The 26,365-nt window shown below is 42.3% G+C and overlaps 1 protein-coding gene across 1 annotated transcript in view; it reads right to left on the bottom strand.

The window, feature by feature from the left end:
• nrg3b (neuregulin 3b) overlaps window positions 1–26,365 on the bottom strand; it is a 432,713-nt gene that overhangs the window by 67,595 nt on the left and 338,753 nt on the right. The window contains exon 4 of the mRNA XM_071391067.1: window positions 21,515–21,541. Coding sequence (XP_071247168.1) covers window positions 21,515–21,541 — 27 coding nt within the window. The remainder of the gene's footprint in view (window positions 1–21,514; window positions 21,542–26,365) is intronic.

Genomic DNA, 26,365 nt, shown 5'->3' with positions numbered 1-26,365 from the left:
CTTTTGAGTCTGTTGTCAAGCTATATCACTCCCCGGTTTTGACACACGTAAACTTCTCTCCCCACTGCAGACCAGGGTACAATCCCCTCTCTAACCCTTCCAACTTGCCTGTTTCACCCTCTATCATTTCATAACTCTCTCAATAAATAAACTGAACAAAATTATAAATGAAAAGTGTTGGTCCCATGTTTCATGAGCTGAAATAAAAGACACCAGAAATATTCCATATGCACAAAAAGCTTATTTCTCTAAAATGTTGTGTGGAAATTTGCTTACATCTCTGTTAGTGAGCATTTCTCGTTTGCTAAGATAATCCATCCACCTGACAGGTGTGGCATATCAAGAAGCTGATTAAACAGCATGATCATTACACAGGTGCACCTTGTGCTGGGGACAAAAAAGGCCACTCTAAAATATGCACTTTTGTCACACAATGCCACAGATGTCTCAAGTTTTGAGGGCATGTGCAATTAGCATGCTGACTGCAGGAATGTCCACCAGAGCTGTTGCCAGAGAATTGAGTGTTCATTTTTATACCATAAGCCGCCTCCAACATCATTTTAGAGAATTTGGCTGTATATCCAACCGGTCTCACAACCGCAGTGCACGTGTAACCACACCAGCTCAGGACCTCCACATCCGGCTTTTTCACCTGCGGGATCATCTGAGACGAGCCACCCAGACAGCTGATGAAATTGAGGAGTATTTCTGTCTATAATAAAGCCCTTTTATGGGGTAAAACTTATTCTGATTGGCTGGGCCTGGCTCCACAGTGGGTGGGCCTGGTTCCCAAGTGGGTGGGCCTACTTGGGAGCCAGGCCCATGGCTGCGCACCTGCCCAGTCATGTGAAATCCATAGATTAGAGCCTAATTGATTTTTTTCTCTCGATTGACTGATGTTCTTATATGAACTGTAACTCAGTAAAATCGTTGATATTGTTGCATAGATTTCCATCCAAATGGCGATAGATTATTGTGCCAATATTCTAAAATCCACATAAAAACAACATGCACATTTTTCCACCAAAGATGTTTAGTGCTCATTTTTTTTTTACGGTTAAATTCCCATGTACCAAGTTAAAAATACTAGTTACATGGATTTCCATTTAATTTTGCAGCACTACTGGTTTTCTCACAAGAAAATGTTTTGTTATATAGCGAGTGTACCCACTCTGGCATTGGCACTTGTGCTGTAGCTAACAGCTCGCAGATACGGTGCGGGTATAGCCTACATGATGGGATTATTATGGACAAACGAGCAAGATTATTTTTATTTGTCAAACAGCACCTAAGCATCGATGATCATGTTACCAGAATAAGACCCTCGATGATTATATGAAGGGAGCCTCAAGCTCATCACCTTGCACTTTCACCAACCTGTGAAGTTCATAGTCAAATCAAATCAAATTTTATTGGTCACATACACATGGTTAGCAGATGTTAATCCAAGTGTAGCAAAATGCTTGTGCTTCTAGTTCCGACAGTGCAGTAATATCTAACAAGTCCCCAACAACTAATACACACAAATCTAACGGGGTGAATGAGAATATGTACAGTAGATATACAGTAAGTATATGGATGAGTGATGGCCGAGCGGCATAGGAAAGGTGCAATAGATGATATAAAATACAGTATATTCATGTGACATGAGTAATGTAAGATATGTAAACATTATTAAAGTGGCATTATTTAAAGTTGCATTGTATAAAGTGACTAGTGATCCATATGTTAAAGTGGCCAGTGATTGGGTCTCAATGTAGGCAGCAGCCTCTCTGAGTTAGTGATTGCCAGTCTGATGGCTTTGAGATAGAAGCTGTTTTTCAGTCTCTCGGACCGAGCTTTGATGCACCTGTACTGACCTCGCCTTCTGGATGGTAGCGGTGTGAACACACAGTGGCTCGGGTGGTTGTTGTCTTTGATGATCTTTTTGGCCTTCCTGTGACATCAGGTGCTGTAGGTGTCATGGAAGGCAGGTAGTTTGCCCCCGGTGATGCGTTGTGCAGACCGCACAACCCTCTGGAGAGCCTTGCGGTTGAGGGCGGTGCAGTTGCCGTACCAGGCTGTGATACAGCCCGACAGGACGCTCTCGATTGTTCATCTGTAAAAGTTTTGGGTGACAAGCCAAATTTCTTCAGCCTCCTGAGGTTGAAGAGGCACTGTGGACCATTTCAGTTTGTTTGTGATGTGTACGCCAAGGAACTTAAAACTTTCCACCTTCTCCACTGCTGTCTCTTTGATGTGAATAGGGGGTGCTCCCTCTGCTGTTTCCTGAAGTCCATGATCATCTCCTTTGTTTTGTTGACGTTGAGTGTTGTTTTCCTGACACCACACTCTGAAAGCCCTCATCTCCTCCCTGTAGGCTGTCTCATCGTTGTTGGTATTCAAGCCCACTACTGTTGTGTCATCTGCAAACTTGATGATTGAGTTGGAGGCGTGCATGGCCACGCAGTCATGGGTGAACAGGGAGTACAGGAGGGGGCTGAGCACGCACCCTTGTGGGGCCCCAGTGTTGAGGGTCAGCGAAGTGGAGATGTTGTTTCCTACCTTCACCACCTGGGGGCAGCCCGTCGAAGTCCAGGACCCATTTGCACAGGGCGGGGTTGAGACCCAGGGCATCCAGCTTGATGATGAGCTTGGAGGGTACAATGGTGTTGAATGCTGAGCTGTAGTCAATGAACGGCATTCTTACGTAGATATTCCTTTTGTCCAAATGGGATAGGGCAGTGTGCAGTGTGATGGCGATTGAGTTGTCTGTGGACCTGTTGGGTGGGTATGCAAACTGTTGTGGTTCTAGGGTGGCCGGTAAGGTGGAAGTGAAATGATCCTTGACTAGTCTCTCAAAGCCCTTCATGATGACAGAAGTGAGTGCTACAGGGCACTCATTTAATCTGTAGCCTAATAAACTGCATGCTTTCCCGAGGAGTCATGGTGGGAGGACCACAAAACATGTCATCGCATGACTCCGGGTTTGTGCATGAAAGCGTTTCCACTAACATTACTCTCATAATTAGTTTTACAGACACAAAAAGATCTCACTTTGTCTGGTGTATTTAGTTTTGTCAACATTTGGAAAGTTTACACACACATTTTCTGTTTCCGTCAGGCCTGTCATGACATTATTTTTTCCGACATGTACTTTACTCACATAAAAGGTTGGATGGAAACACATTTAACAATGCAAAAATATGTAGTGGATTTCCACCTTTGAAAATCCCCCAAATAAAATTAAAGCTGCAATTAGCGTTGTCGGGGTTCAAGCTGTGGGCCACCATGAGGACAAATTGGACAATTCTCCTTACCACGGTTGTCAAATATCACAACTCAAAAAACAACCAGATCATACAATATGCTTTTGATGTATTTTGAATCATTTTTTATGATATTGACTACTTTAAAGGTCTTCTTCTCCTGAACCACTGAACCGATTGGCACCAAATTTGGTATGTGGCACCTATGAATGCACCTCTCATTTTCCAAGACCCTAGGTCAAACAATATGGCTTCTATAAGCCAATGAGCTTGCATTAATGACTTTCCTGCCAAACAGCGCCCCCATGCGGCCAAACAGAACCATACTCTACAGGAATTTGTGCCAAGAATTTGTGCCATCACTCGGAGTCAAATAGATCAAGAGATATGAACATGTAAGACCCATAGAAACATGTGCCCATTATAGTGCAACCACTTGGTTGATCTAAAAGTGCTTGAGTCTTGACAGTGTTTTGACCATGTACATACATTATTTGTTATGATATGAATAGCCGTTGTCTGATCGGGTTGGCGCCCCCCCTTGTGTTGTGCCGTGGGGGAGATCTTTGTGGGCTATACTCGGCCTTATCTCAAGATGGTAAGTTGGTGGTTGGAGATATCTGTTATGAATTTTATGAATAATGACTAAATGATGTATACATTTAAACTATAACTATAACTAATTGAATTCTACCCTGTTTTTCTGTATTGATTAATAATGTTAGTTCATAAGAAAGAGGTTATGTAGCATGTACATGGGAAGAGAGGAAGGTATGTGTGTGCCTAAAGAAAACAATGTGGATCATTAAACTATGTTTGAACCGACCCGGCTATAACTCTGGGGAGATAAGATAAGACATGGAGAGCCCCTCCAGATTTCACATATCTGGAGGGGACTGGAACTGTCAGCTGTGTGGTAATAAACTTTGGTGAGACTCCAGGAGAGAAAGAGAGAATCCAAAGTTTAGTGTGTATGTATGTGCGTAGGTTAAGATAATGGTATAAAAAGAAATGTATGCACAGCAGATCTCTCGTGAATAAACTTTGCTGGCAATTGTATACTGGACTCTGTCTGTTTCATTTCAATAAGAACCTTACAAATTCTTAGTAACAGACAGAGTAGTTTAAGTGAAGTTCAGTTTATGAACATTGAGAAAGAAATTCTCTTAACAATATCACACTAGTGGTGTGGGGGCTGTGCTTTGGCAAAGTGGGTGGGGTTATATCCTGCCTGTTTGGCCCTGTCCAGGGGTATCGTCGGACGGGGCCACAGTGTCGCCAGACCCCTCCTGTCTCAGCCTCCAGTATTTATGCTGCCATAGTTTGTGTCGGGGGGTCAGTCTGTAATATCTGGAGTATTTCTCCTGTCTTATCCGGTGTCCTGTGTGCTTTTAAGTATGCTCTCTCTAATTCTCTCTCACTTTTTCTCTCTTACTCTCTTTCTTTCTTTCTCTCAGAGGACCTGAGCCCTAGGACCATGCCTCAGGACTACCTGGCCTGATGACTCCTTGCTGTCCCCAGTCCACATGGTCGTGATGCTGCTCCAGTTTCAACTGTTCTGCCTGCGGCTATGGAACCCTGACCTGTTCACCGGACGTGCTACCTGTCCCAGACCTGCTGTTTTCAACTCTCTAGAGACAGCAGGAGCGGTAGAGATACTCTGAATGATCGGCTATGAAAAGCCAACTGACATTTACTCCTGAAGTGCTGCCCTTTTGCACCCTCTACAACCACTTTGATTATTATTATTTAACCCTGCTGGTCATCTAACGAACATTTGAACATCTTGGCCATGTTATGTTAATATCTCCACCCGGAACAGCCAGAAGAGGACTGGCCACCCCTCATAGCCTGGTTCCTCTCTAGGTTTCTTCCTAGGTTCTGGCCTTTCTAGGGAGTTTTTCCTAGCCACCGTGCTTCTACACCTGCATTGCTTGCTGTTTGGGGTTTTAGGCTGGGTTTCTGTACAGCACTTTGTGACATCACAAAGTGATTATTCACTGTGTAGGTTGGAAAAAGTATGTGAACCCCTAGGCTAATGATTTCTCCAGAAGCTATTTGGTCCTGACCATTGTGCAGGTCTGATCCACAACCACAGAAAACGTTTGGTTGAGGTTATTGCTGCCAATGGAGGGTCAATCAGTTATTAAATCCAAGTGTTCACATACTTTTCCCACCCTGCACTGTCAATGTTTACACGGTGTGTTCAATAAAGACATGAAAACGTATAATTGTATGTGTGTTATTGGTTTAAGCAAACTGTATTTGTCTATTGTTGTGACCTAGATGAAGTTCAGATACATTTTTGTGACCAATTTATGCAAAAATCCAGGGTTCACATACTTTTTCTTGCCACTGTATATATCAAGTTTTGTGCAGATTGCTCATTCTGTGCCAAAGAAGTAGCATTTTAAGGGTTTTTCACAAAATTCTAAATGGCGGAAAATACATCATGGTGGATCGTATGGGTCCTTATGGAAACTTTTGTTCCTTGTGAGTAAAATGACCTAAAGTTGAGGTCGGAAGTTTACATACACCTTAGCCAAAGTTTTTCACAATTCTTGACATTTAATCCTAGTAAAAATCCCTGTCTTAGGTCAGTTAGGATCACCACTTTATTTTAAGAATGTGAAATGTCTATGAAGAATCTCCCCCCACATCACATTGAATGAATCTCTATATTATCCTTATATAATGTTTCACACGTAATGTATAATATGTAGCCTACGGCAGGTGACCATATGATCCAATGTCTCATTATAATTATTTTTTATTGTATGTTTGTATATATAATTATAATTTGTTTTATTTTTTCTTTCTTTGTTACGCTCATCTGTTACTGTCACTTTGTCCTATTGTTGTCTAATATCTTTTCACGTTTGTCTTGAATGTTGTTAATTGGAAAATGCAAAAAAAAAAGAAAAAAAAAAAAAGAATGTGAAATGTCAGAATAATAGAACAATTTATTTCTGTTTTTATTTCTTTCATCACATTCCCAGTGGGTCAGAAGTTTACATACACTCAATTAGTATTTGGTAGCATTGCCTTTAAATTGATTCACTTGGGTCAAACGTTTTGGGTAGCCTTCCACAAACTTCCCACAATAAGTTGGGTGAATTTTTGGCCCATTCCTCCAGACAGAGCTGGTGTAACTGAGTCAGGTTTGTAGGCCTCCTTGCTCGCACACATCTTTTTAGTTCTGCCCACAAATTTTCTACAGGATTGAGGTCAGGGCTTTGTGATGGCCACTCTAATACCTTGACTTTGTTGTCCTTAAGCCATTTTGCCACAACTTTGGAAGTATGCTTGGGGTCATTGTCCATTTGGAAGACCAAATTGCGACCAAGCTTTTAACTTCTTGACTGATGTATTGAGATGTTGCGTCAATATATCCACATAATTTTCTTTCCTCATGATGCCATCTATTTTATGACGTGCACCAGTCCCTTTTGCAGCAAAGCACCCCCACAACACGATGCTGTCACCCCCGTTCTTCACGGTTGGGATGGTGTTCTTTGGCTTGCAAGCATCCCCCTTTTTCCTCCAAACATAACGATGGTCATTATGGCCAAACAGTTCTATTTTTCTTTCATCAAACCAGAGGACATTTCTCAAAAAATACGATATTTGTCCCCATGTGCAGTTGCAAACCGAAGTCTGGCTTTTTTATGGCGGTTTTGGAGCAGTGGCTTCTTCCTTGCTGAGCAGCCTTTCAGGTTATGTCGATATATGACTGATTTTTACTGTGGATATAGATACTTTTGTACCTGTTTCCTCCAGCATCTTCACAAGCTCCTTTGCTGTTGTTCTGTGATTGATTTGCACTTTTCGCACTAAAGTACATTCACCTCTAGGAGACAGAACGCGTCTCCTTCCTAAGCGGTGTGACGGCTGAGTGGTCCCATGGTATTTATACTTGCGTACTATTGTTTGTACAGATGAACGTGGTACCTTCAGGGGTTTGGAAATTGCTCCCAAGGATGAACCAGACTTGTGGAGGACTACAATTTTCTTTCTGAGGTCTTGGCTGATTTCTTTTGATTTTCCCATGATGTCAAGCAAAGAGGCAGTGAGTTTGAAGGTAGGCCTTGAAATACATCCACAGGTACGCCTCCAATTGACTCAAATTATGTCAATTAGCCTATCAGAAGCTTCTAAAGCCATGACATAATTTTCTGGAATTTTCCAAGCTGTTTAAAGGCACAGTCAACTTAGTGTATGTAAACTTCTGACCCATTGGAATTGTTATACAGTGAATTATAAGGGAACTCATTTGTCTGTAAACAATTGTTGGGAAAATGACTTGTGTCATAACCGACTTGCCAAAACTGCAGTTTGTTTACAAGAAATGTGTGGAGTGGTTGAAAAACTAGTTTTAATGATCCAACCTAAGTGTATGTAACACCCCTTCAAATTAGTGGATTCGGCTATTTCAGCCACACCCGTTTTTGACAGTTGTATAAAATCGAGAACACAGCCATGCATTCTCCATAGACAAACATTGGCAGTAAAATGGCCTTACTGAAGAGCTCAGTGACTTTCAACGTGGCACAGTCATGGGATGCCACCTTTCCTACAAGTCAGTTCATCAAATTTCTGCCCTGTTGCTGTTATAAAGTGCTATATTGTGAAGTGGAAACGCCTAGGAGCAACAACGACTCAGCCGTGAAGTATTAGGCTACACAAGCTCACAGAACGGGACTGCCGAGTGCTGAAGCGCGTAAAAATCACCTGTCCTCAGTTGCAACACTCAATACCGAGTTTCAAACTGCCTCTGGAAGCTGCCATTGGACTCTGGAGCAGTGGAACGCGTTCTCTGGAGTGATGAATCACCCTTCCCCATCTGGCAGTCCGACGTATGAATCGGGGTTTGGCGGATGCCAGGAGAATGCTACCTGCCCGAATGCGTAGTGCCAACTATAAAGTTTGGTGGAGGAGGAATAATGGTCTGGGGGTGTTTTTCATGCTTTGGGCTATGCCCATTAGTTCCATTGAAGGGAAATCTTAACGCTACAGCATACAATGACATTCTAAACAATTCTGGGCTTCCAATGTTGTGGCAACAGTTGGGGGAAGTCCCTTTTCTGTTTCAGCATGACAATGATCCCATGTACAAAGCGAGGTCCATACAGAAATGTTTTGTCGAAATCATACATTTGGTCATGTACTGTAGTGTACCATCATGCCAAGTTGTACCCTCCTAGGCTTTATCACCTTATGCATGTAAATGTTCTGTGACGTAATATTAATAATAATAATTAAAGCTGCAAGCACCATTGCCGGGGTTCAAGTTAAGTACTGTTATTCATTGTTGATACATGTTGAAGTGAGTTGAGAAGTTAAGATGGCAAAAGTGTCAATAGTACCTGAAGAGGTGCTTTAGGAGTATTGATAGTGTTTCATAATGACATTTTTCACATGCATACATAATTGCACATAGTCAAACACACATACACAATTATTTTACAGCATTTCAATCTTGTTTAAGATATGTGGCTTAAATATGGCACGATTCCACAATTCTAATCAGTTTGCATCAGTTTCAGTGAGGGACTTTTATTTTGAAGGCAAACCGCAAAATCAACTATTGTGGCTGGCTAATGGTTATTGTGGCTAGCTTCACATAGGTCAGTTCTCAGTGTAACAACATGCTGACAGCAGTCTCATTTAACCCACTTTAAATGTTATGTGTCATCTGAACCTTAGTGAAACTGTACACTCGTTTCTGAACCTAACCTCAATTCGATTAGCGCCCTATGCCTACATGAGGTTTGGTGGTCTGTTGCAAATACACTTAAAACAGACTGTAGGCCTAAGCAACGTGAACTAACATCAGGCAGCTATGTTTAAACGTAGCTAGTTAGCCAGCTAAGATTAAGTTAGCTAGCTACCATCTAACCAATTGCGCTAAAGTTGTGGCACTATCAAAGTTTCAGACACTAGGAGCAATCAAATAACTTATATAACTTGCTATAGCTAGTTACTACCTAGCTAGTTAGCTACCGTAAGCATGCTGTACACACCAACAAACATAACACTGCCAAAATGGCAACACACATAACTTTATTTGATTGAGTCATCACTGAAGTTTAGTGACTCACACATGGTTAGCCTACCTTGCTCACAGGTGTGCCAAGCAGTATACTAAACGATTATTTAGAAGTGTTATTTTGTCTTTTCTTTTAGTCTCAGACCTTGTTTGTTAGAAAACTTTTTTTCATCAAAACGGCAGAAAAATAAACATAATAATAACTACGAAAAGTACATTTCCTGAAGAACATGTGGTGTGCATGCTAGCTTGTGAATGATTGATTAATTAAAATTATAGGATAGACGGAACATGTGAAATTTAGTTTGGTGTCTCTAGCTTGAACGTTCAAGAGTTACTGTTGGTCAGTTATTTTATAAAAATGTATATAGTTATTATTAATAAAAGTTTTTAAGAATGTGAAAGTTGGTTTGGTTTCTCTAGCTTGATGAAGCAAGAGTTACTGTTGGAGAGTTATTATGCTAATTATGCACATTTATATAGCTATAGCTGTTAAAATATTTTACGAATTTGGAGATAGGATAGCCTTAACATGTGAAAGTTGGTTTGGTGTCTCTAGATTGAACGGTTCAAGAGTTACTATTAGTGAGTTATTTAATGCTAATTTATGCAAATTTGTATAATTTTTGTTGATACATTTTTATGAATTGGAAGTTAGGATACCCTTAACATGTGAAAGTTGGTTTGGTGTCTAGCTTGAATGTATCAAGAGTTACTATTGGTGGGTTATTTTATGCAAATGTATTCACATTTATATACTGTAATTGTAGTTAATTTATATAAGTATACTTGATATAAGTTTAATAATTTAAAGTTAGGATAGCCTGAACATGATAAACTTGGTTTGATGTCTCTAGCTTGAACGATTCAAGAGTTTCTGCTGGTGAGTTATTTATGCAAATGTCTGTACATTTTATATTGGTTGTCGTCAGTAGTTGTGTGGTTGTGGTCAGGAGTTGTGGTCAGTACTTGTCTGGTTGTGGTCAGTAATTGTGTTCAGTAATTGTGTTCAGGAGTTGTGTGGTTATGGTCAGTAGTTGTGGTCAGTCGTTGTGGTCGGTAGTTGTGGTAAGTAGGTGTGTGGTTCAGCAATTGTGGTCAGTAGCTGTGTGGTTAGTATTTGTGTGGTTATGGGCAGTAGTTGTGGTCATTAGTTCAAGAGTTACTGCTGGTGAGTTATTTATGCAAATGCAAGTAAATTGTTGTATCGGTTGTGATCAGGAGTTATGGCCTGTAGTTGCGTTGTTATGGTCAGTAGTTGTGTGGTCAGTAGTTATGTTGTTGTGGTCAGTAATTGTGGTCACTCTGCCCTCGTCACAATTTTTGCCTTCTGCATCCGTAAGTATACATAGCAACAGCTCTGTTTGGGCTGCTCAATGATGAAACAGAGAGCTAAAAGCTGATGTTAGCTAGCCACTTTTTGTACCTTTAAACTTCATCAAACAACTGTGACAGTAGTCGTGTGGTTCAGTAGTTGTGTAGTCAGTAGTTTGGGTCAGTAGTTGTGTGATTGTGTTCAGTAGTGTTCTTTAGTGGTTGTGGACAGTAGTTCTGTGGTTGTGATCAGAAGTTGTGAGGTCAGGAGTTCTGTGGTTGTGGTCAGTAGTTGTGAATAGTAGTTGTAGTCAGTAGTGGCCAGTAGTGTTGTGGTCAGTAGTTGTGTGGTTATGGTCAGTAATTGTGGTCAGTTGTTGTGGTCAGTAGTTGTGGCCAGGTGGTTGTGGTTAGTAGTTGTGGTGATCAGTAGGTATGGTGATTAGATGTGTGGTCAGTAGTTGTGTGGTTATGGTCAGTAGTTGTGGTCAGTCGTTGTGGTCGGTAGTTGTGGTAAGTAGGTTTGTGGTTCAGTAGTTGTGTGGTTGTGGTCAGTAGGTTAGGTCAGTAGGTTAGATCAGTAGTTGTGTGGTCAGTTGTTCTTGTCAAGTAGTTGTGTGGTCAGTAATTGTTGTTGTGGTCAGTAGTTATGGCCATTAGTTGTGGTCATTAGTTGTTTTGTGGTTCAAGAGTTCAAGAGTTACTGTTAGTGAGTTATTTATGCAAATGCCTGACATTTTTTGTATTGGTTGTGGTCAGGATTTATGGTCTGTAGTTGCGTTGTTATGGTCTGTAGTTGTGTTGTGGTGATCAATCATTGATGTAATTTGTTGTGGTCAGTAGTTGTGGTTAGTAGTTGTGGCCAGGTTTTGGTGGTCAGTAGTTGTGGTGGTCAGTATTTATGGTAATTAGATGTGTGGTCAGTAGCTCTGTGGTTATGGTCAATAGTTGTAGTCAGTAGTTGTGTGGTTGTGGTCAGTAATTGTGTTCAGTAATTGTGTTCAGGAGTTGTGTGGTTATGGTCAGTAGTTGTGGTCAGTCGTTGTGGTCGGTAGTTGTGGTAAGTAGGTGTGTGGTTCAGTAGTTGTGTGGTTGTGGTCGGTAGGTTAGGTCAGTAGCTTAGATCAGTAGTTGTGTGGTCAGTACTTGTGGTTAGTAGTTGGGTGGTTGTTGTCAGTTGTACGGTTCAGTAGTTGTGTGGTTATGTTTAGTTTTGTTCAATGGTTGTGGACAGTAGTTGTGGTTAGTAGTTGTTGTCAGTATTGGTCAGTAGTCTTGTGGTCAGTAGTTGTGCAGTTGTGGTCAGTAGTTGTGTGGTTGTGGTCAGTAATTATGGCCATTAGATGTGGTCCGTAATTGTGTTCAGTAGGTGTGGTCAGTAGGTGTGGTCAGTAGTTGTGGTCAGGTGGTTGTGTTCAGTAGTTGTGAAGGTCAGTAGTTATGGTGATACGATTTGTTGCCAGTAGTTGTGTGGTTGTGGTCAGATGTTGTGTGGTTGTGGTCAGTAGTTGTGGTTGGTAGTTGAGTGGTCAGTAGTTGTGCGGTTGTGGCCAGTAGTTATGTTGATAAGATGTGTGGCCAGTAGTTGTGTGGTCAGTAATTGTGTGGTTGTGATCAACAGTTGTGTGGTTGTGGTTCAGTAGATGTGTGGTCATTAGTTGTGTGGTTGTAATCAGTAGTTGTGGTTAGTAGTTGCGGCCAGTAGTGGTCAGTAGATGTGTGGTCAGTAATTGTGGTTCTGTGGTTGTCGCTAGGTGGTAGTGTTCAGTAGTCGTGGTTGTCAGTAGTTATCGTGATTAGATGTGTGTTCAGTAGTTGTATGGTTGTGTTCATTAGTTGTGTGGTTGTGGTCACTGGATGTGGTCAGCAGTTGTGTAGTTGTGGTCAGAAGTTGTGTGGTTATGGTCAGTAGTTGTGGTCAGTAGTTGTATGGTCAGTAATTGTGTGGTTGTGGTCGGTAGTTATGGCCAATAGTTGTGGTCATTTGTTGTTTTATGGTTCAAGAGTTCAAGGGTTACTGTTGGTGAGTTATTTATGCAAATGTCAGACATTTTTTTTGTATTGGTTGTGGTCAGGATTTATGGTCAGTAGTTGTGTGGTCAGTAGTTTTGTTGTGGTGATCAGTCATTGTTGTCATTTGTTGTGGTCCGTAGTTTTGTGGTTTTGGTCAGTAATTGTGGTCACTCTTCACCCTCGTCTCCATTTTTGCCCTCTGAGTCTGTTGGTATCCATAGCAACAGCTCCATTTGGGCTGCTTAATGATGACACAGAGCCCTGCTAGTTGACATTAAATATCCACTTCCTGTACCTCTAAACTTTGGTCAGTAGGTGTGGTCAGTTGTTGTGTGGTTGTGATCAGTATTTGTGGTCAGTAGTGTTGTTCAGTGGTTGGGGTCAGTAGTTGTGTGGTTTGTGATCAGTAGTTGTGGATAGTAGTTGTGGTCAGTTGCTTTGTGGTCAGTGTAGCGATTTCAGTATTTGTGGTCAGTAGTTGTGTGGTTGGGGTCAACAGTTATGTGGTTGGGGTCAGTAGTTGTGTGATTGTGGTCAGTAATTGTGGTTAGTAGTTGTGGTCAGTAGTTGTGGTCAGGTGGTAGTGGTCAGTAGTTGTGGTGGTCAGTGTTTATGGTAATTAGATGCGTGGTCAGTAGTTGTGCGGTAATGGTCAGTAGTTGTGTGGGCAGTAGTTGTGGTCAGTAGTTGTTGTCAGTGTGGTCAGTAGTTTTGGTAAGTAGGTGTGTGGTTCATTAGTTGTGGTCAATAGTTGTGTGGTTGTGGTCAGTAGGTTAGGTCAGAAGGTTAGATCAGTAGTTGTGTGGTCAGTACTTGTGGTTAGTAGTTGTGTGGTTGTGGTCAGTAGTTGTGCGGTTCAGTAGGTGTGGTCAGTAGTTGTGTGGTTATGTACAGTAGTGGTGGTGAGTCGTTTTGTTCAATGGTTGTGGTTCAGTAGTTGTGGCCAGGTGGTTGTGATCAGTAGTTGCGGTGGCCAGTAGTTATGTTGATAAGATTTGTGGCCAGTAGTTGTGTGGTCAGAAGTTGTGTGGTTTTGGTCAGCAGTTGTGTGGTTGTGGTCACTAGATGTGGTCAGCAGTTGTATTGTTGTGGTCAGAAGTTGTGTGGTTGTGGTCAGTCGTTGTGGTCGGTAGTTGAGTGATCAGTAGTTGTGTGGTCATACGTTTTGTGGTTGTGGTCAGTAGTTGTGTGGTTGAGTTGAGATGTTGTGTGTTTGTTGTCAGTAGTGTGGTCAGTAATTGTGTGGTTGTGGTCAGTAGTTGTGTGGTTGTGGACAGTAGTTGTGGTCAGTAGTTGTGTGGTTGTGGTCAGTCGTTGTGTAGTTCTGTAGATGTGCAGTCAGTAGGTGTGGTTAGTATTTGTGTAGTTATGGTCAGTTGATGTGGTTAGTAGTTTTGTTCAATGGTTGTGGTCAGTAGTTGTGTGTTTGTGATCAGTAGTTGCGGTTAGTAGTTGTGGTCAGTAGTTGTCGCCAGGTGGTTGTGGTCAGTAGTTGTGTGGTCAGAAGTTGTATGGTTGTGTTCATTAGTTGTGTGGTTGTGGACATTAGATGTGGTCAGCAGTTGTGTGGTTGTGGTCAGAAGTTTTGTGGTTGTGGTCAGTTATTGTATGAACAGTAATTGTGTGATTGTGGTCAGCAGCAATGTTCCACCTAAACCAAGAATGCAGTGCAGCTCCCCGGGACTACCATGCAGAAATATCAGCCAACAAAGAGAAGCATGAGATTGAACTTCACTCAACTTTCTAGAGTAGTGGTCACCAACCGATCGATCGCGTTCGACTGGTCGATCTCCAAGTCATTCCTAGTCGATCGCCAAACATTTCTGTAAAAAACCCAACGATAAAGCCTTGTGTTCCTATTTTTTTTATTAGTCTCTGACTGTTGGCAAAAGGTGCACCCAATTCAGCTGCCCTATAAGGCACATTGCTTCCCACTACCACAGAATTATGGGTTTGTGCCCCATATTCTGCATGTTACAGAGAGTAATTGATATCCAATCCGACTGATTACAGTCGATAAATTAAATCAGTAATGTCTGGTTGTGAAATCTGCCAATAAGATTTATGTGTGACTTCCCAAACCTACTCTATATGAAAGTTATTAACAATCTGTTATGCTAACTGTCTGTAGCTAGGTTTACATTAACTTGTGCAGTGATTTTTTTGTTGAGATTTAGAAAGTTTGCATAGAAAGTAGATGCAACAATTGTCTGCCACGGTGTGTTTCGATTTAACTGTCTTGTGTCGATAAAAACAGCTGGACGTAGTGACATCAAACAACAACAACAAAAAATGTGTCGCAAAAAGATAGAATGCCTAATAAAAGTGTTGAAGTGTTTCCATTATAAATTGCACATTAATATAGTGGCGACAGCCTGTATGCGCTACCCACCTATCCATTTCATGTCTCAGGAGCAGGAGCTTATCTCCTGTTGTTTATCGCGATGAAGCTTGATGTACAAGCACACCACCGGATGGAATGCTAGTCTATCGCATGGCCTTACCGACAATCTATATAAAAAATCAAATAAAATCGGATTTGTCACATGCACCGAATACAACAGGTGTAGACCTTACAGTGAAATGCTTACTTACTAGCCCTTAACCAACAATGCAGTTTTAAGAAAATACATAAAATGTAAAAGATAAGAATAACAAATAATTATAGAGCAGCAGTAAATAACAATAGCGGACGTGAGTGCTATGGTTCGGTAGTCATTTAGGAAGGTTATCTTAGTGTTCTTGAGCACAGGGACTATGGTGGTCTGCTTGAAACATGTTGGTATTACAGACTCAGACAGGGAGAGGTTGAAAATGTCAGTGAAGACACTTGCCAGTTGGTCAGCGCATAATCGGAGTACACGTCCTGGTAATCCATCTGGCCCTGAGAACTTGTGAATTTTGACCTGTTTAAAGGTCTCACTCACATTGGCTGCGGATAGCGTGATCACACTGTCGTCCGGAACAGCTGATGCTCTCATGCATGTTTCAGTGTTACTTGCCTCGAAGCGAGCATAGAAGTTATTTAGCTCGTCTGGTAGACTTGTGTCACTGGGCAGCTCTCGGCTGTGCTTCCCTTTGTAGTAATGGTTTGCAAGCCCTGTAATGGTTGTAATGGTTTGCAAGCCCTGCCACATCCGACGAGCGTCGAAGACGTTGTAGTGCGATTCGATCTTAGTCCTGTATTGACGCTTTGCCTGATTGATGGTTCGTCGGAGGGCATAGCGGGATTTCTTATAAGCTTCCGGGTTAGGGTCCCGCTCCTTGAAAGCGACAGGTCTACCCTTTAGCTCAGTGCGAATGTCGCCTGTAATCCATGGCTTCTGGTTGGGGTATGTACGTACCATCACTGTGGGGACGACGTCATCGATGCACTTATTGATGAAGCCAGTGACTGATGTGGTGTACTCCTCAATGCATTGAAGAATCTGTACTAGCAACAAAGTCCTATCGTTTAGCATCTGCTTCATCTGACCACTTATTTATAGAGTCACTGGTGATTCCTGCTTTCATTTTTGCTTGTAAGCAGGAATCAGGAGTTTAGAATTATGGTCAGATTTGCCAAATGTAGGGCGAGGGAGAGCTTTGTATGCATCTCTGTGTGTGGAGTAAAGGTGGTCTAGAGTTTTTTTCCCCCATCTTATTGCACATTTAACATGCTGATAGAAATTAGGTCAAACTGATTTAAGTTTCCCTGCATTAAAGTCCCCTGCCTCTAGGAGTGCCGCCTCTGGATGAGCATTTTCCTGTTTGCTTATGGCGGTATTCAGCTATCCTTATGTGAGTGTCAAGCAGAGACACATTGGGTCCCATTTTTACAGTCTTTGGTATGACTTGCTGGGGATCGAACTCCCAACCTTCCAATCTCAGGCGGGACACTAACCATAAGGCCACTGGCTTGGTTTTATGTTTCAGGTAGCCTGCAAAAGTCGCAATGATTTTATTTGCGACATTGCTTTTGTAGAATAAACCTGGGTCAATGGAAACCTGCCTAATTTCAAGAAAGCTTATTTATAGATAATTCACTTTTTTGTGGTATTTTGTGACGTCACACATTGTATGCTTAGGCTAAATAATGTAGTGATTTTGTGGTATGTTGCATTGTATTGTAGATTCCCGCAGTGCACACTTGTGAATTAACTTTTCTAAATAAAAATAAAATATCTATTGTATGTTTTTGTGAAATTACCTGCATTTTTGGTGTGGAAATTACATTTTTATGTGTTGGGATTTTGTGACATGCTTTTATCCCTTTGTTGTATAAAATACATTTTGCTACAGCAGTTGATCCAATTGTTATTATTTTGTAAAAGTGATTTTTTCCTGCTGAAGAGGAAATGCATTGTACGTTGTGATGTGTTCATATGGAAATCATGTGTATGTTCCCTCAGCCCTATAATCCCTCAGCCTAAACCTTACCTTAACCAACTAATGTATTATGTTTCAACTACCTAATCCCCTACTTATCGTTTTACATGCAACTTAAGCTAACCTGCCAGCAACTGAAGCTAACCCGGTAACTAATGTGAGAACATAGTGCTGAGGGAATATGTGGAAGACGCTGTCACATGCACTGCATTTAATAAAGATGATGGTCACATAAGCTTTCTCACTTGGATGCCTTTTGCGCAACAAAGGAACATTGAATAAAAACATATATTTGTATAAATGAAAGATTGTTATCATAAAAAAAAACAATGCTGGAGATTTATGGCAAATTGGATAACATTAATACAACAAAACATAACAGATATAACACAGGGAATTAGCCTATTAAAGATTTTGGAGAACACAATGTGAGTGCAATTAACAACCAGGTAGAAACAAAAAACAGAAGTGTTTCAGCCCTCTAGAACTGGAATTGAACAGCCCTGCTTTAGGTCATCTCATTGCCAGTTTATCTGGTCACTTATCCAGTTTAGCCAGGTCACATGGTCAACCTACCAGCTTAAGCAGCTTGACAAAGCTGGTCTATCAACATGACGACTCAATTTCCCCTATTGCTGACTACAAATTATCTATAACTGGGCTAATAACTCACTAACTAGCAAAGTTTTTGAACAAAATGTGCACACGTGGCTACATGCAGATCTTGCTTCGATCTCAAAACAAGCACATCTACTCACAACCGCTCATGCTGTAAACACAGTTCAGTTCAAAGTAAATGCCACAGATCTATATATGGCAATGGTCTATTTGCATATAGACCTACTGCAGTTCTGATTGTTTATGCCGCACCAGTCTGTGTAGAGTATGGGCGGAGTAGTGTGTGTCAATCTAATAGAATCCTACTCCGATGTGTTCTGCCTACAACAAAATCTCTTGCATAGTTCATTTTGTTTCAGTGTGTTGCATTTAAAGTGGCTAATATTGCATTAATTTGATCACAATTGCCACAGTATAGGGACACGTTGATAGTGTTAACAGTTGTCACCAACCAGCGAGGCAGACGTGCTTTTTCAGTTCAGTGATTTTAATCTGGGTGGTAAATTAGTTAAATCGCAGTCACTACACAAACTACGAGTGGGTGTGTGCTTGAGAGAAAGAAGGGAGGATCGGTGAGGAAGAGAGAGAGAGATCGACATCAGACAGGATGTGATAGATGGAGAGACTTCTCTATCAAATCCTCTCTGATGTCGATCTCTCTCTCTTCCTCACCGATCCTCCCTTCTTTCTCTCAAGCACACACCCACTCACAGTGTGTAGTGACTGCTGTTTAACTCATATACCACCCAGATTAAAATCACTGAACTGAAGAGAGATGCGTCTGCCTCGCTGTCTCGCTTCTCTTTCCACTGTCTTCATCTCTACCCTCTCCCTTTTATTTATTCTATAAGTGGAAGTGTGTGAAGTAAAGCCAGCGTGTGAAGCCGGAGTTAATGGAAAAATGTGCAGCAACAGGTTGGATGTATTCACTAGTCATTGCATGTGGGAAAGGGCAGATGGATGGATGAAACTCTTCCCAGTCGAGATGGGGATATTCATGACAGAGAACACGCACCTTTGACGTGACAATTCAATTGACGGGACTCAAAGGGCTGGTTTCCTGGACACAGATGAAGCCTAGGCCGGGATTCAATCCAAGCCGCTTTATAGAGCAGAACATTGAACTTTACTTTTAAAGGGGAAAATGCCTTTAAAAGGCGCCTCTGAAAATAAATCCCAACCCAAGTGTAGTCCTGAACTGAAAAGCATGTTCATTGGAGATTCTGTGTCAAGTAAATCGAACCAAAGAGTGTATATTTCTTTCAGATGCCCCAAAACATCATATTGTCGACTGTATTGCTAATGAACGCCACTGTGTGTGAATCCCAAGTCAACCCCTAGCCCTTTCCATGAGGCACCAGTGTAGATGTGAGAGTATTGGATAGGTGTGACGGATGTCACTGTGCTTGCATAGTCGTACTGTGGGCCTACCACTTCCTATCACACCAGTTTATATTGAGATTAGAACCCGGGACCTTTGCCTTGCAAACACACTTGATTGCCCTCTTGACAACGGCTTAGCCAACTATGCTACCAAAAAGCAAGAAATTTGATAGCGCATATGTTACATAATCAATATTGTGACAAGAGGCAAAATTGAGCTACCATTAAATTGCATAGACCTATCCACTCCTCTCACATCGACTCAAGTTGTCACGACTTCCGCCGAAGTTGGTCCCTATCCTTGTTCGGGCGGCGTTCGGCGGGCAAAGTCACCGACCTTCTAGCCATCGCTGATCCACTTTTCATTTTCCATTGGTTTTGTCTTAACTTCCATCACGCCTGGTTCCAATTCCATCAATTACATGTTGTGTATTTAACCCTCTGTTCCCCCCCCATGTCCTTGTCGGTAATTGTTTTCTTGTAGTGCTTGTGCACGGTTTGCTGGTATTTACCGGGTTTTGTTTGACCCATTTATTGTATTGTTCTGTTGACGGTGGTTTATGGATATTAAACGACACCGTTGTAAATCAGTTTTCGCTCTCCTGCGCCTGACTTCTCTGCCGCCAGTACGCACCTCACTACACAAGTGCCTATATGCAGTAGTGGTATGTGCTAGGCGTTGGTTTGGGATTTAGGGTATAGCTTGATGACATTAAATATGGTGTACATGCCCATGGGACATTTCCAATAATTTAAATGAAAACACAGTGTGCAGCGAGGAATACACTCCAGGGATATAGACACATCTACAAATATGAGTAAATGCATACATTATACATACAAAAGTATGTGAACACCCCTTCAAATTAGTGGATTCGGCTATTTCAGCCACACCCCTTGCTGACAGGTGTATAAAAACAAGCACATGGCCATGCAATCTCCATAGACAAACATTTGCAGTAGAATGTGGCACCCTTACTGAAGAGCACAGTGACTTTCAACGTGGCACCGTCATAGGATGCCAGCTTTTCAACAAGTCAGTTCATCAAATCTCTGCCCTACTAGAGCTGCCCCGGTCAACTGTAAGTGCTGTTATTGTGAAGTGGAAACGTCTAGGAGCAACAACGGCTCAGCTGCGAAATGGTAGGCCACACAAGCTCAAAGAATGGGACCACTGAGTGTTGAAGCGCGTAGCATGTAAAAATCGTCTTCTTCGGTTGCGACACTCACTACCGAGTTCCAAACTGCCTCTGGAAGCAACGTCAGCACAAGAACTGTTCGTCGGGAGCTTCATGAAATGGGTTTCCATGGCCGAGCAGCCGCACACAAGCCTAAGATCACCACGCACAACGCCAAGCATCAGCTGGAGTGGTGTAAAGCTCAATGCAATTGGACTCTGGAACAGTGGAAACACGTTCTCTAGAGTGATGAATCACACTTCACCATCTGGCAGTCCCACAGACGGATCTGGATTTGGCAGATGTCAGAAGACCGCTACCTGCCCCAATGCATAGCGCCAACTATAAAGTTTGGTGGAGGAATAATGGTCTGGAGCTGTTTTTCATGCTTTGGGCTAGGCCCTTTAGTTCCAGTGAAGAGAAATCTTAACCCAACAGCATACAATGACATTCTAGATGATTCTGAACTTCCAATTTTATGTCAAAAGTTTGGGGAAGGCCCTTTCCTGATTCAGCTTGACAATGCCCCTGTGCACAAAGTGAGGTCCACACAGAAATGGTTTGTCGAGATGGGTGTGGAAGAACTTGACTTGCCTGCACAGAGCCTTTACCTCAACCCCATCGAACACCGTTGGGATGAATTGGAACGCCGACTGCAAGCCAGGCCTAATCGTCCAACATCAGTGCCCGACCTCACTAATGCTCTTGTGGCTAAATGGAAGCAAGTCCCCGCAGCAATGTTCCAACATCTAGTGGAAAGCCTTCCCAGAATAGTGGAGGCTGTTATAGCAGCAAAGGGGGATCAACTCCAGATTAATGCCCATGACTTTGGAATGAGATGTTTGAAGAGCATTTGTCCACATTCTTTTGGTCATGTAGTGTATATATACGCATTCACACACAGGAGAACATGTGCAAACACAAACACAACATTGAACAATGCATTTGCAAACACACACACACACACACACACACACACACACACACACACACACACACACACACACACACACACACACACACACACACACACACACACACACACACACACACACACACACACACACACACACACACACACACACACACACACACACACACACACACACACACACAATGTAACCAGTCAAGCACACTGCAGAGATCCTTCTTTCGATTGCAGACAATACTAGCTTCCATGCAAATAGAATGCACCTATGCATCCATGGTGACCGGAGAAGGTTCATCTTCTCCCAGGTGAGCAAAGAGGGTTTTGCTCGATTGTGTTTTTTGAGCAAGGTATTTTCTGAGAGGTTGAGAGAAAATAAAGAGAGATTTACTGCATAAATGAAAAGTTTACTTACCCATGAACTCGATGCCCAGTTCACCCGCTGCTCCATCCAAGGACACAGCGAATAAGAGAGGGAGAGAGAAAGAGATGGGCACAGTGAGAGAGGGGGAGGGGGATGGAGACAGAGAGAGGGGGAATAGATTAAGAAAAAGTGAGGGAGAGCGATGTACAGAGAGAGGAGATGGGAAGAGGGAGAAGAAGAGGGGGAGAGAAAGAGTGGGAAGACAATACAGCGTTATTGAACAGCATTTTATATTAAACACAGTCATAACCCTCACTCAGGCTTTACCCACTGGAGCACTGCAGCTACATTACTAGAACCTGGACTTTGGTTGACTTGTCTCCCTGAAATCCCTTTTATTTTTTGTTGAATATTTTTTTTTCAAACATAGAAATGAATACTAGAATTGAGACAGACCTAAAATGACTTTCATGTTCCAAGTCCAGACAATAAGAAAGCTTTCCTACTAATACTAGTACCTATGTTGTAGTGATAATTGTTCGCTCACCTCCTTTCTGACCGCAACCTTATGTTCATTTCAATATTCTACTTAGTTATCCCAGTTCTTCTGCTCACAAGACTGTCAGTAAAGACAGACACACGCACACAGACAGATGTAAGCTTAAACACACACACACACACACACACACACACACACACACACACACACACACACACACACACACACACACACACACACACACACACACACACACACACACACACACACACACACACACACACACACACACACACACACACACACACACACACACACCGTGTGCGCCTTTTGTGATTTTATTTGGATCTCTTTTAGTCCCCATTTGGACTAATCTTCCAAGAGTCCTGAAACATTAAAATACAATTTATAGCCTTTCTCCATGCATTAAAGCATTTTTCCACAATCCCAGAGCTGGGGCGATAGATAAGGAGAAGCACTTGTGTTCCCTTCATCCTGACGTGGCCCCCCCTCCTCCTCCCTTTTGATGTCACTGTAATATAATATAATTTAAATTCAAATAAAACCCTCGCACTTAATTCCTTAACTGACAGAGGTGGTCTGGGTTTGAAAATAGAATGCGGCTTGCAGGTCCTGGTGACAGATTATTTGGTGGCCACAGTCAAGAAAGAAGGGAGAAGCAAAACTCCCTGACAGCGTGAAAACCGTATGTTAGGAGATGCATTTTGACAGTATCATGGCAAATGTGTCAATGTCTTACGAGTCATAATCCCATAATATACGTTTGTTTCACAGAAAACTAAACGTATGTTACAACCCTTTATAAAGGGTAACCAAGGGCACCTTCATGTAAAGTATGACAAAAATGTAAAATGGCCAAAATACACTGGCTATATAGGCAGGCAAACTGAATGAGTCAGTATTAGCTGCCAGTGGTGCTCCCCTTTAGTTTAAAGTGGTCTCCAGAGAATGCCATTAATCTGAATGAGATAAAAGAGGGAGAAATGGTAGTGACAGGGGTAGGCATGATTGCAGTTTTTAGCTCTGCCATTGACAATCATGAGAGATGGTTGTGACATTTGAGACAAATTATTTTCCATTGTGGTGGAAAAACTTTTGACAGGCCCGGAACAGTTTCTTATTGATGCTGCCAGTTCAGTATTGCCGATTCACGCGTACCCACCGATTTCCCACCACAACAACCCAACATTTATCTCCTTTAATCGCTCTACTGTCAACGCCTGCACAGATGATGTCATTAAGCACTGATGCACATCTGTTCCTCTGGCATCACCGAGATAGGTCTGGAAAATGGGTACAGTCATGAAGCAAAGCCCCCCCATCCTTTGCTCTGGCATCTCAAGGCACCCTTGGGAGGTATTTGTGCCATCATGTAACCATGGAGAATATGAGGAAGCCATGCTCCACGTCTCTAGTCATTTGGGGGTGATTACGAAGAACAAATCTGCGCCGCTGGGGAAATAATAGCAGGAGTGAATCAAATCTTAATCCTTCCTTTAGTTGGTGGTGAGAGGGAGCCTGGTTCTGGCTACCATTAGCTGCTGCTGCTTACACAGCCCTAATACCTTGACAGATAAATACCCTAATTAGAGGCCCGCTTTCTCTCCAAGCGAGCCAGTCATGAAAGCTTTTGCGTTGTTATTATGGGGTATTGTGTGTAAATTGTTGAGGAACATTTTTTTATTTAATTTATTGAAAAAGAGGAGCTCAGAGAAAAGATCAAACAGATCCCACTGTCAGATTCCACAGCAGTGAGGAGAACTGAAATATTAGCTGAAGATTTAATTTCAAGACTTGATGAGGCCATTCAGAATGCACCAAGAATTTCATTAGCTATAGATGAATCAACAGATAACACTGATAATGCTCAGCTTCTGGTGTTTTTCAGATTTTTTTATGAAACAAAGAAGGAATTCTGTGAGTCTTAACAAATCTATAATGACACACACGGGACCAGAATATCCATGAGGCCATCGAAGGGATGCTGACAAAAAGGGGGATAGATCTCAAGTCACTGGTCTCCATCACCACAGATGGAGCTCCTGCCATGATAGGAAGAGGGAGGGGACTGGTTTCACATTTGAAAGAGGACCACCCTAACCTGACTTTATATCACTGCATCATCCATCAAGCTGTCCTGTGTGCCAGTCTGGGAAAATAGTATTCGGAGGTCATGACAATGATGATGAAACTGATACACTTTTTGAGAGCAACATCATCCCTACAACACCGCCCGCTACGAGGCATTCTAACAGAGGCCAATGCCAGTTTTGATGACTTACTACTGCACAACAATGTGAGATGGCTCAGCAAAGGCAGGGTTTTGGAACACTTTTGGGACACTCAGGAGGAAATCAAAGCTTTCTATTCAGAGCAAAAGAGTGACAAGGCAACTCTTTTGAGAATATGGAATTGATGGCATTTTTTACAGACATTACATCAGACCTTAATCAACTGAATGTTAAGCTGCAGGGATGGAACAACACAATGTGTGATATGCTAACAGCAGTCCAGGCTTTCCAGAAGAAAATGATCTCCAGGTAGAACTTTTCCACTTCCCCAATCTTCTGATGTAAACGCAGGGAGACAAAGATGTTCCCAACCATGTTGATTTCATCCAAGGCTCGCTATGATGACTTGTTGGAAGAGAACTGCTGCTGCTCATCTACAACCCCTTCTTGGGTCACAAATGTGACAACGTTGTCAGATCTTCATATAGGTAGATGTTGCATCACTGCACGTTTAGTGGATTGAGCTGCAAGAAAATGTGGCTTTGAAGGAGCATTGCTGGTGATTATGACCCTGTCATTTTCTGGGGAAAGATGGTGCCTGCAGCTGATGTCCTGTTCAAGAAACTGGCACTAGACATCCTGACCATATTTGGCTCCACATACAGCTGTGAATCAGCCTTCTCCACAATCAACTTTATAAAAAAAAAATATTGCACAAGGCACACCAATGAACACCTGTAACCAGTGTGTCAGAGTTGCTCTCACACCATTTGTGCCACAGTTCAAAGCATTGGCAAGAGATAGAAAGTGTAATTTCTCTCATGAATGCAGGGCAAGGCCCAGAGTGACTTATACATGAAGATTGCATGGCCCACAGTGACGTTCTGTGCATTCAGATTATTATTCTTGTTCAACTCTCCTTTGTTCTCCGGAAAACATGCACTTTATTTTATTTAAAAAAATATATGTATATATTCAAAGCCCATGCACAATGGTTCACAGTACATTTTTTGCATAGACAATTATATAACCACTTTTGTTCTTCAGCAATGTTGATGCAGTGTTGCACATGTTTACTTTCCAAATAAGTTGTAATTCAATCAGATTCTTAGTCTAATTTAATGTATTTCATGTACATTTAACAACATATTTCCTAAGTCGTAGACGACTATGTTTGTTACTTCGCTGTACCACAGTGCCGATAAAGGACCGTATCCATCTGGACCTTTGCCACCTTGGGAATTTGTGTCACTGGACACAAATTCATGTGTCTCGTGTCTGAGCCCCAATTCAATGGCTCAGAAACAAGACAAATGTGACAGGGTCTACAGACAATCACAGATTACAAAGGGAAAACCAGCTTGTCCGACGTCTTGCTCCCGGACAAGCTAAATACCTTTTTCGCCGGCTTTGAGAATAACACAGTGTCGCCGACACAGCCCGCTCCAAAGGACTGTTCTCCGTGGCCGAGGTGAGTAAGCATGTTAACCTTCGCAAGGCTGCCGGCACAGACGGCATCCCTAGCTGCGTCCTCAGAGCATGCGCAGACCAGCTGGCTGGATTTACATATTCAATGTCTCCCTATACCAGTCTGCTGCCCCCACTTGCTTCAAGATTACCACCATTGTTACTGTACCCAAGAAAGCAAAGGTAACTGAACAAAATGACTATCGCCCCATAGTGCTCACATCTGTCATCATGAAGTGCTTTGAGAGGCTAGTTAATGATCACATCACCTGCAGCTTACCTGACACCCTAGACCCAGTTCAATTTGCATACCGCCACAATAGATCCACAGACGATGCAATCGCCATCGCACTGCGCACTGCGCTATCCCATCTGGACAAGCAGAATACCTATGTAAGAATGCTGTTCATTGACTATAGCTCAGCCTTCAATACCATAGTACCCTCCAAGCTCATCATTAAGCTCAGGCCCTAGGTCTGAACCCCATTCTGTGCAACTGGGTCCTGGACTTCCTGACAGGCCACCCCAGGTGGTGAAGGTAGGAAACAACACCTCCGCTACGCTAAACCTCAACACAAGGTCCCCACAAGGTGTGTGCTCAGTCCCCTCCTGTACTCCCTGTTCACCCATGACTGCGTGGCCACGCACGCCTTCAACTCAATCATCAAGTTTGCAAACGACACA

The sequence above is a fragment of the Salvelinus alpinus genome, chromosome 3 (assembly GCF_045679555.1).
Source record: "Salvelinus alpinus chromosome 3, SLU_Salpinus.1, whole genome shotgun sequence".
Taxonomy (NCBI): domain Eukaryota; kingdom Metazoa; phylum Chordata; class Actinopteri; order Salmoniformes; family Salmonidae; genus Salvelinus; species Salvelinus alpinus.
The sequence above is the reverse complement of the archived record's forward strand: the minus strand, read 5'-3'. Positions and strand labels throughout refer to the sequence as shown.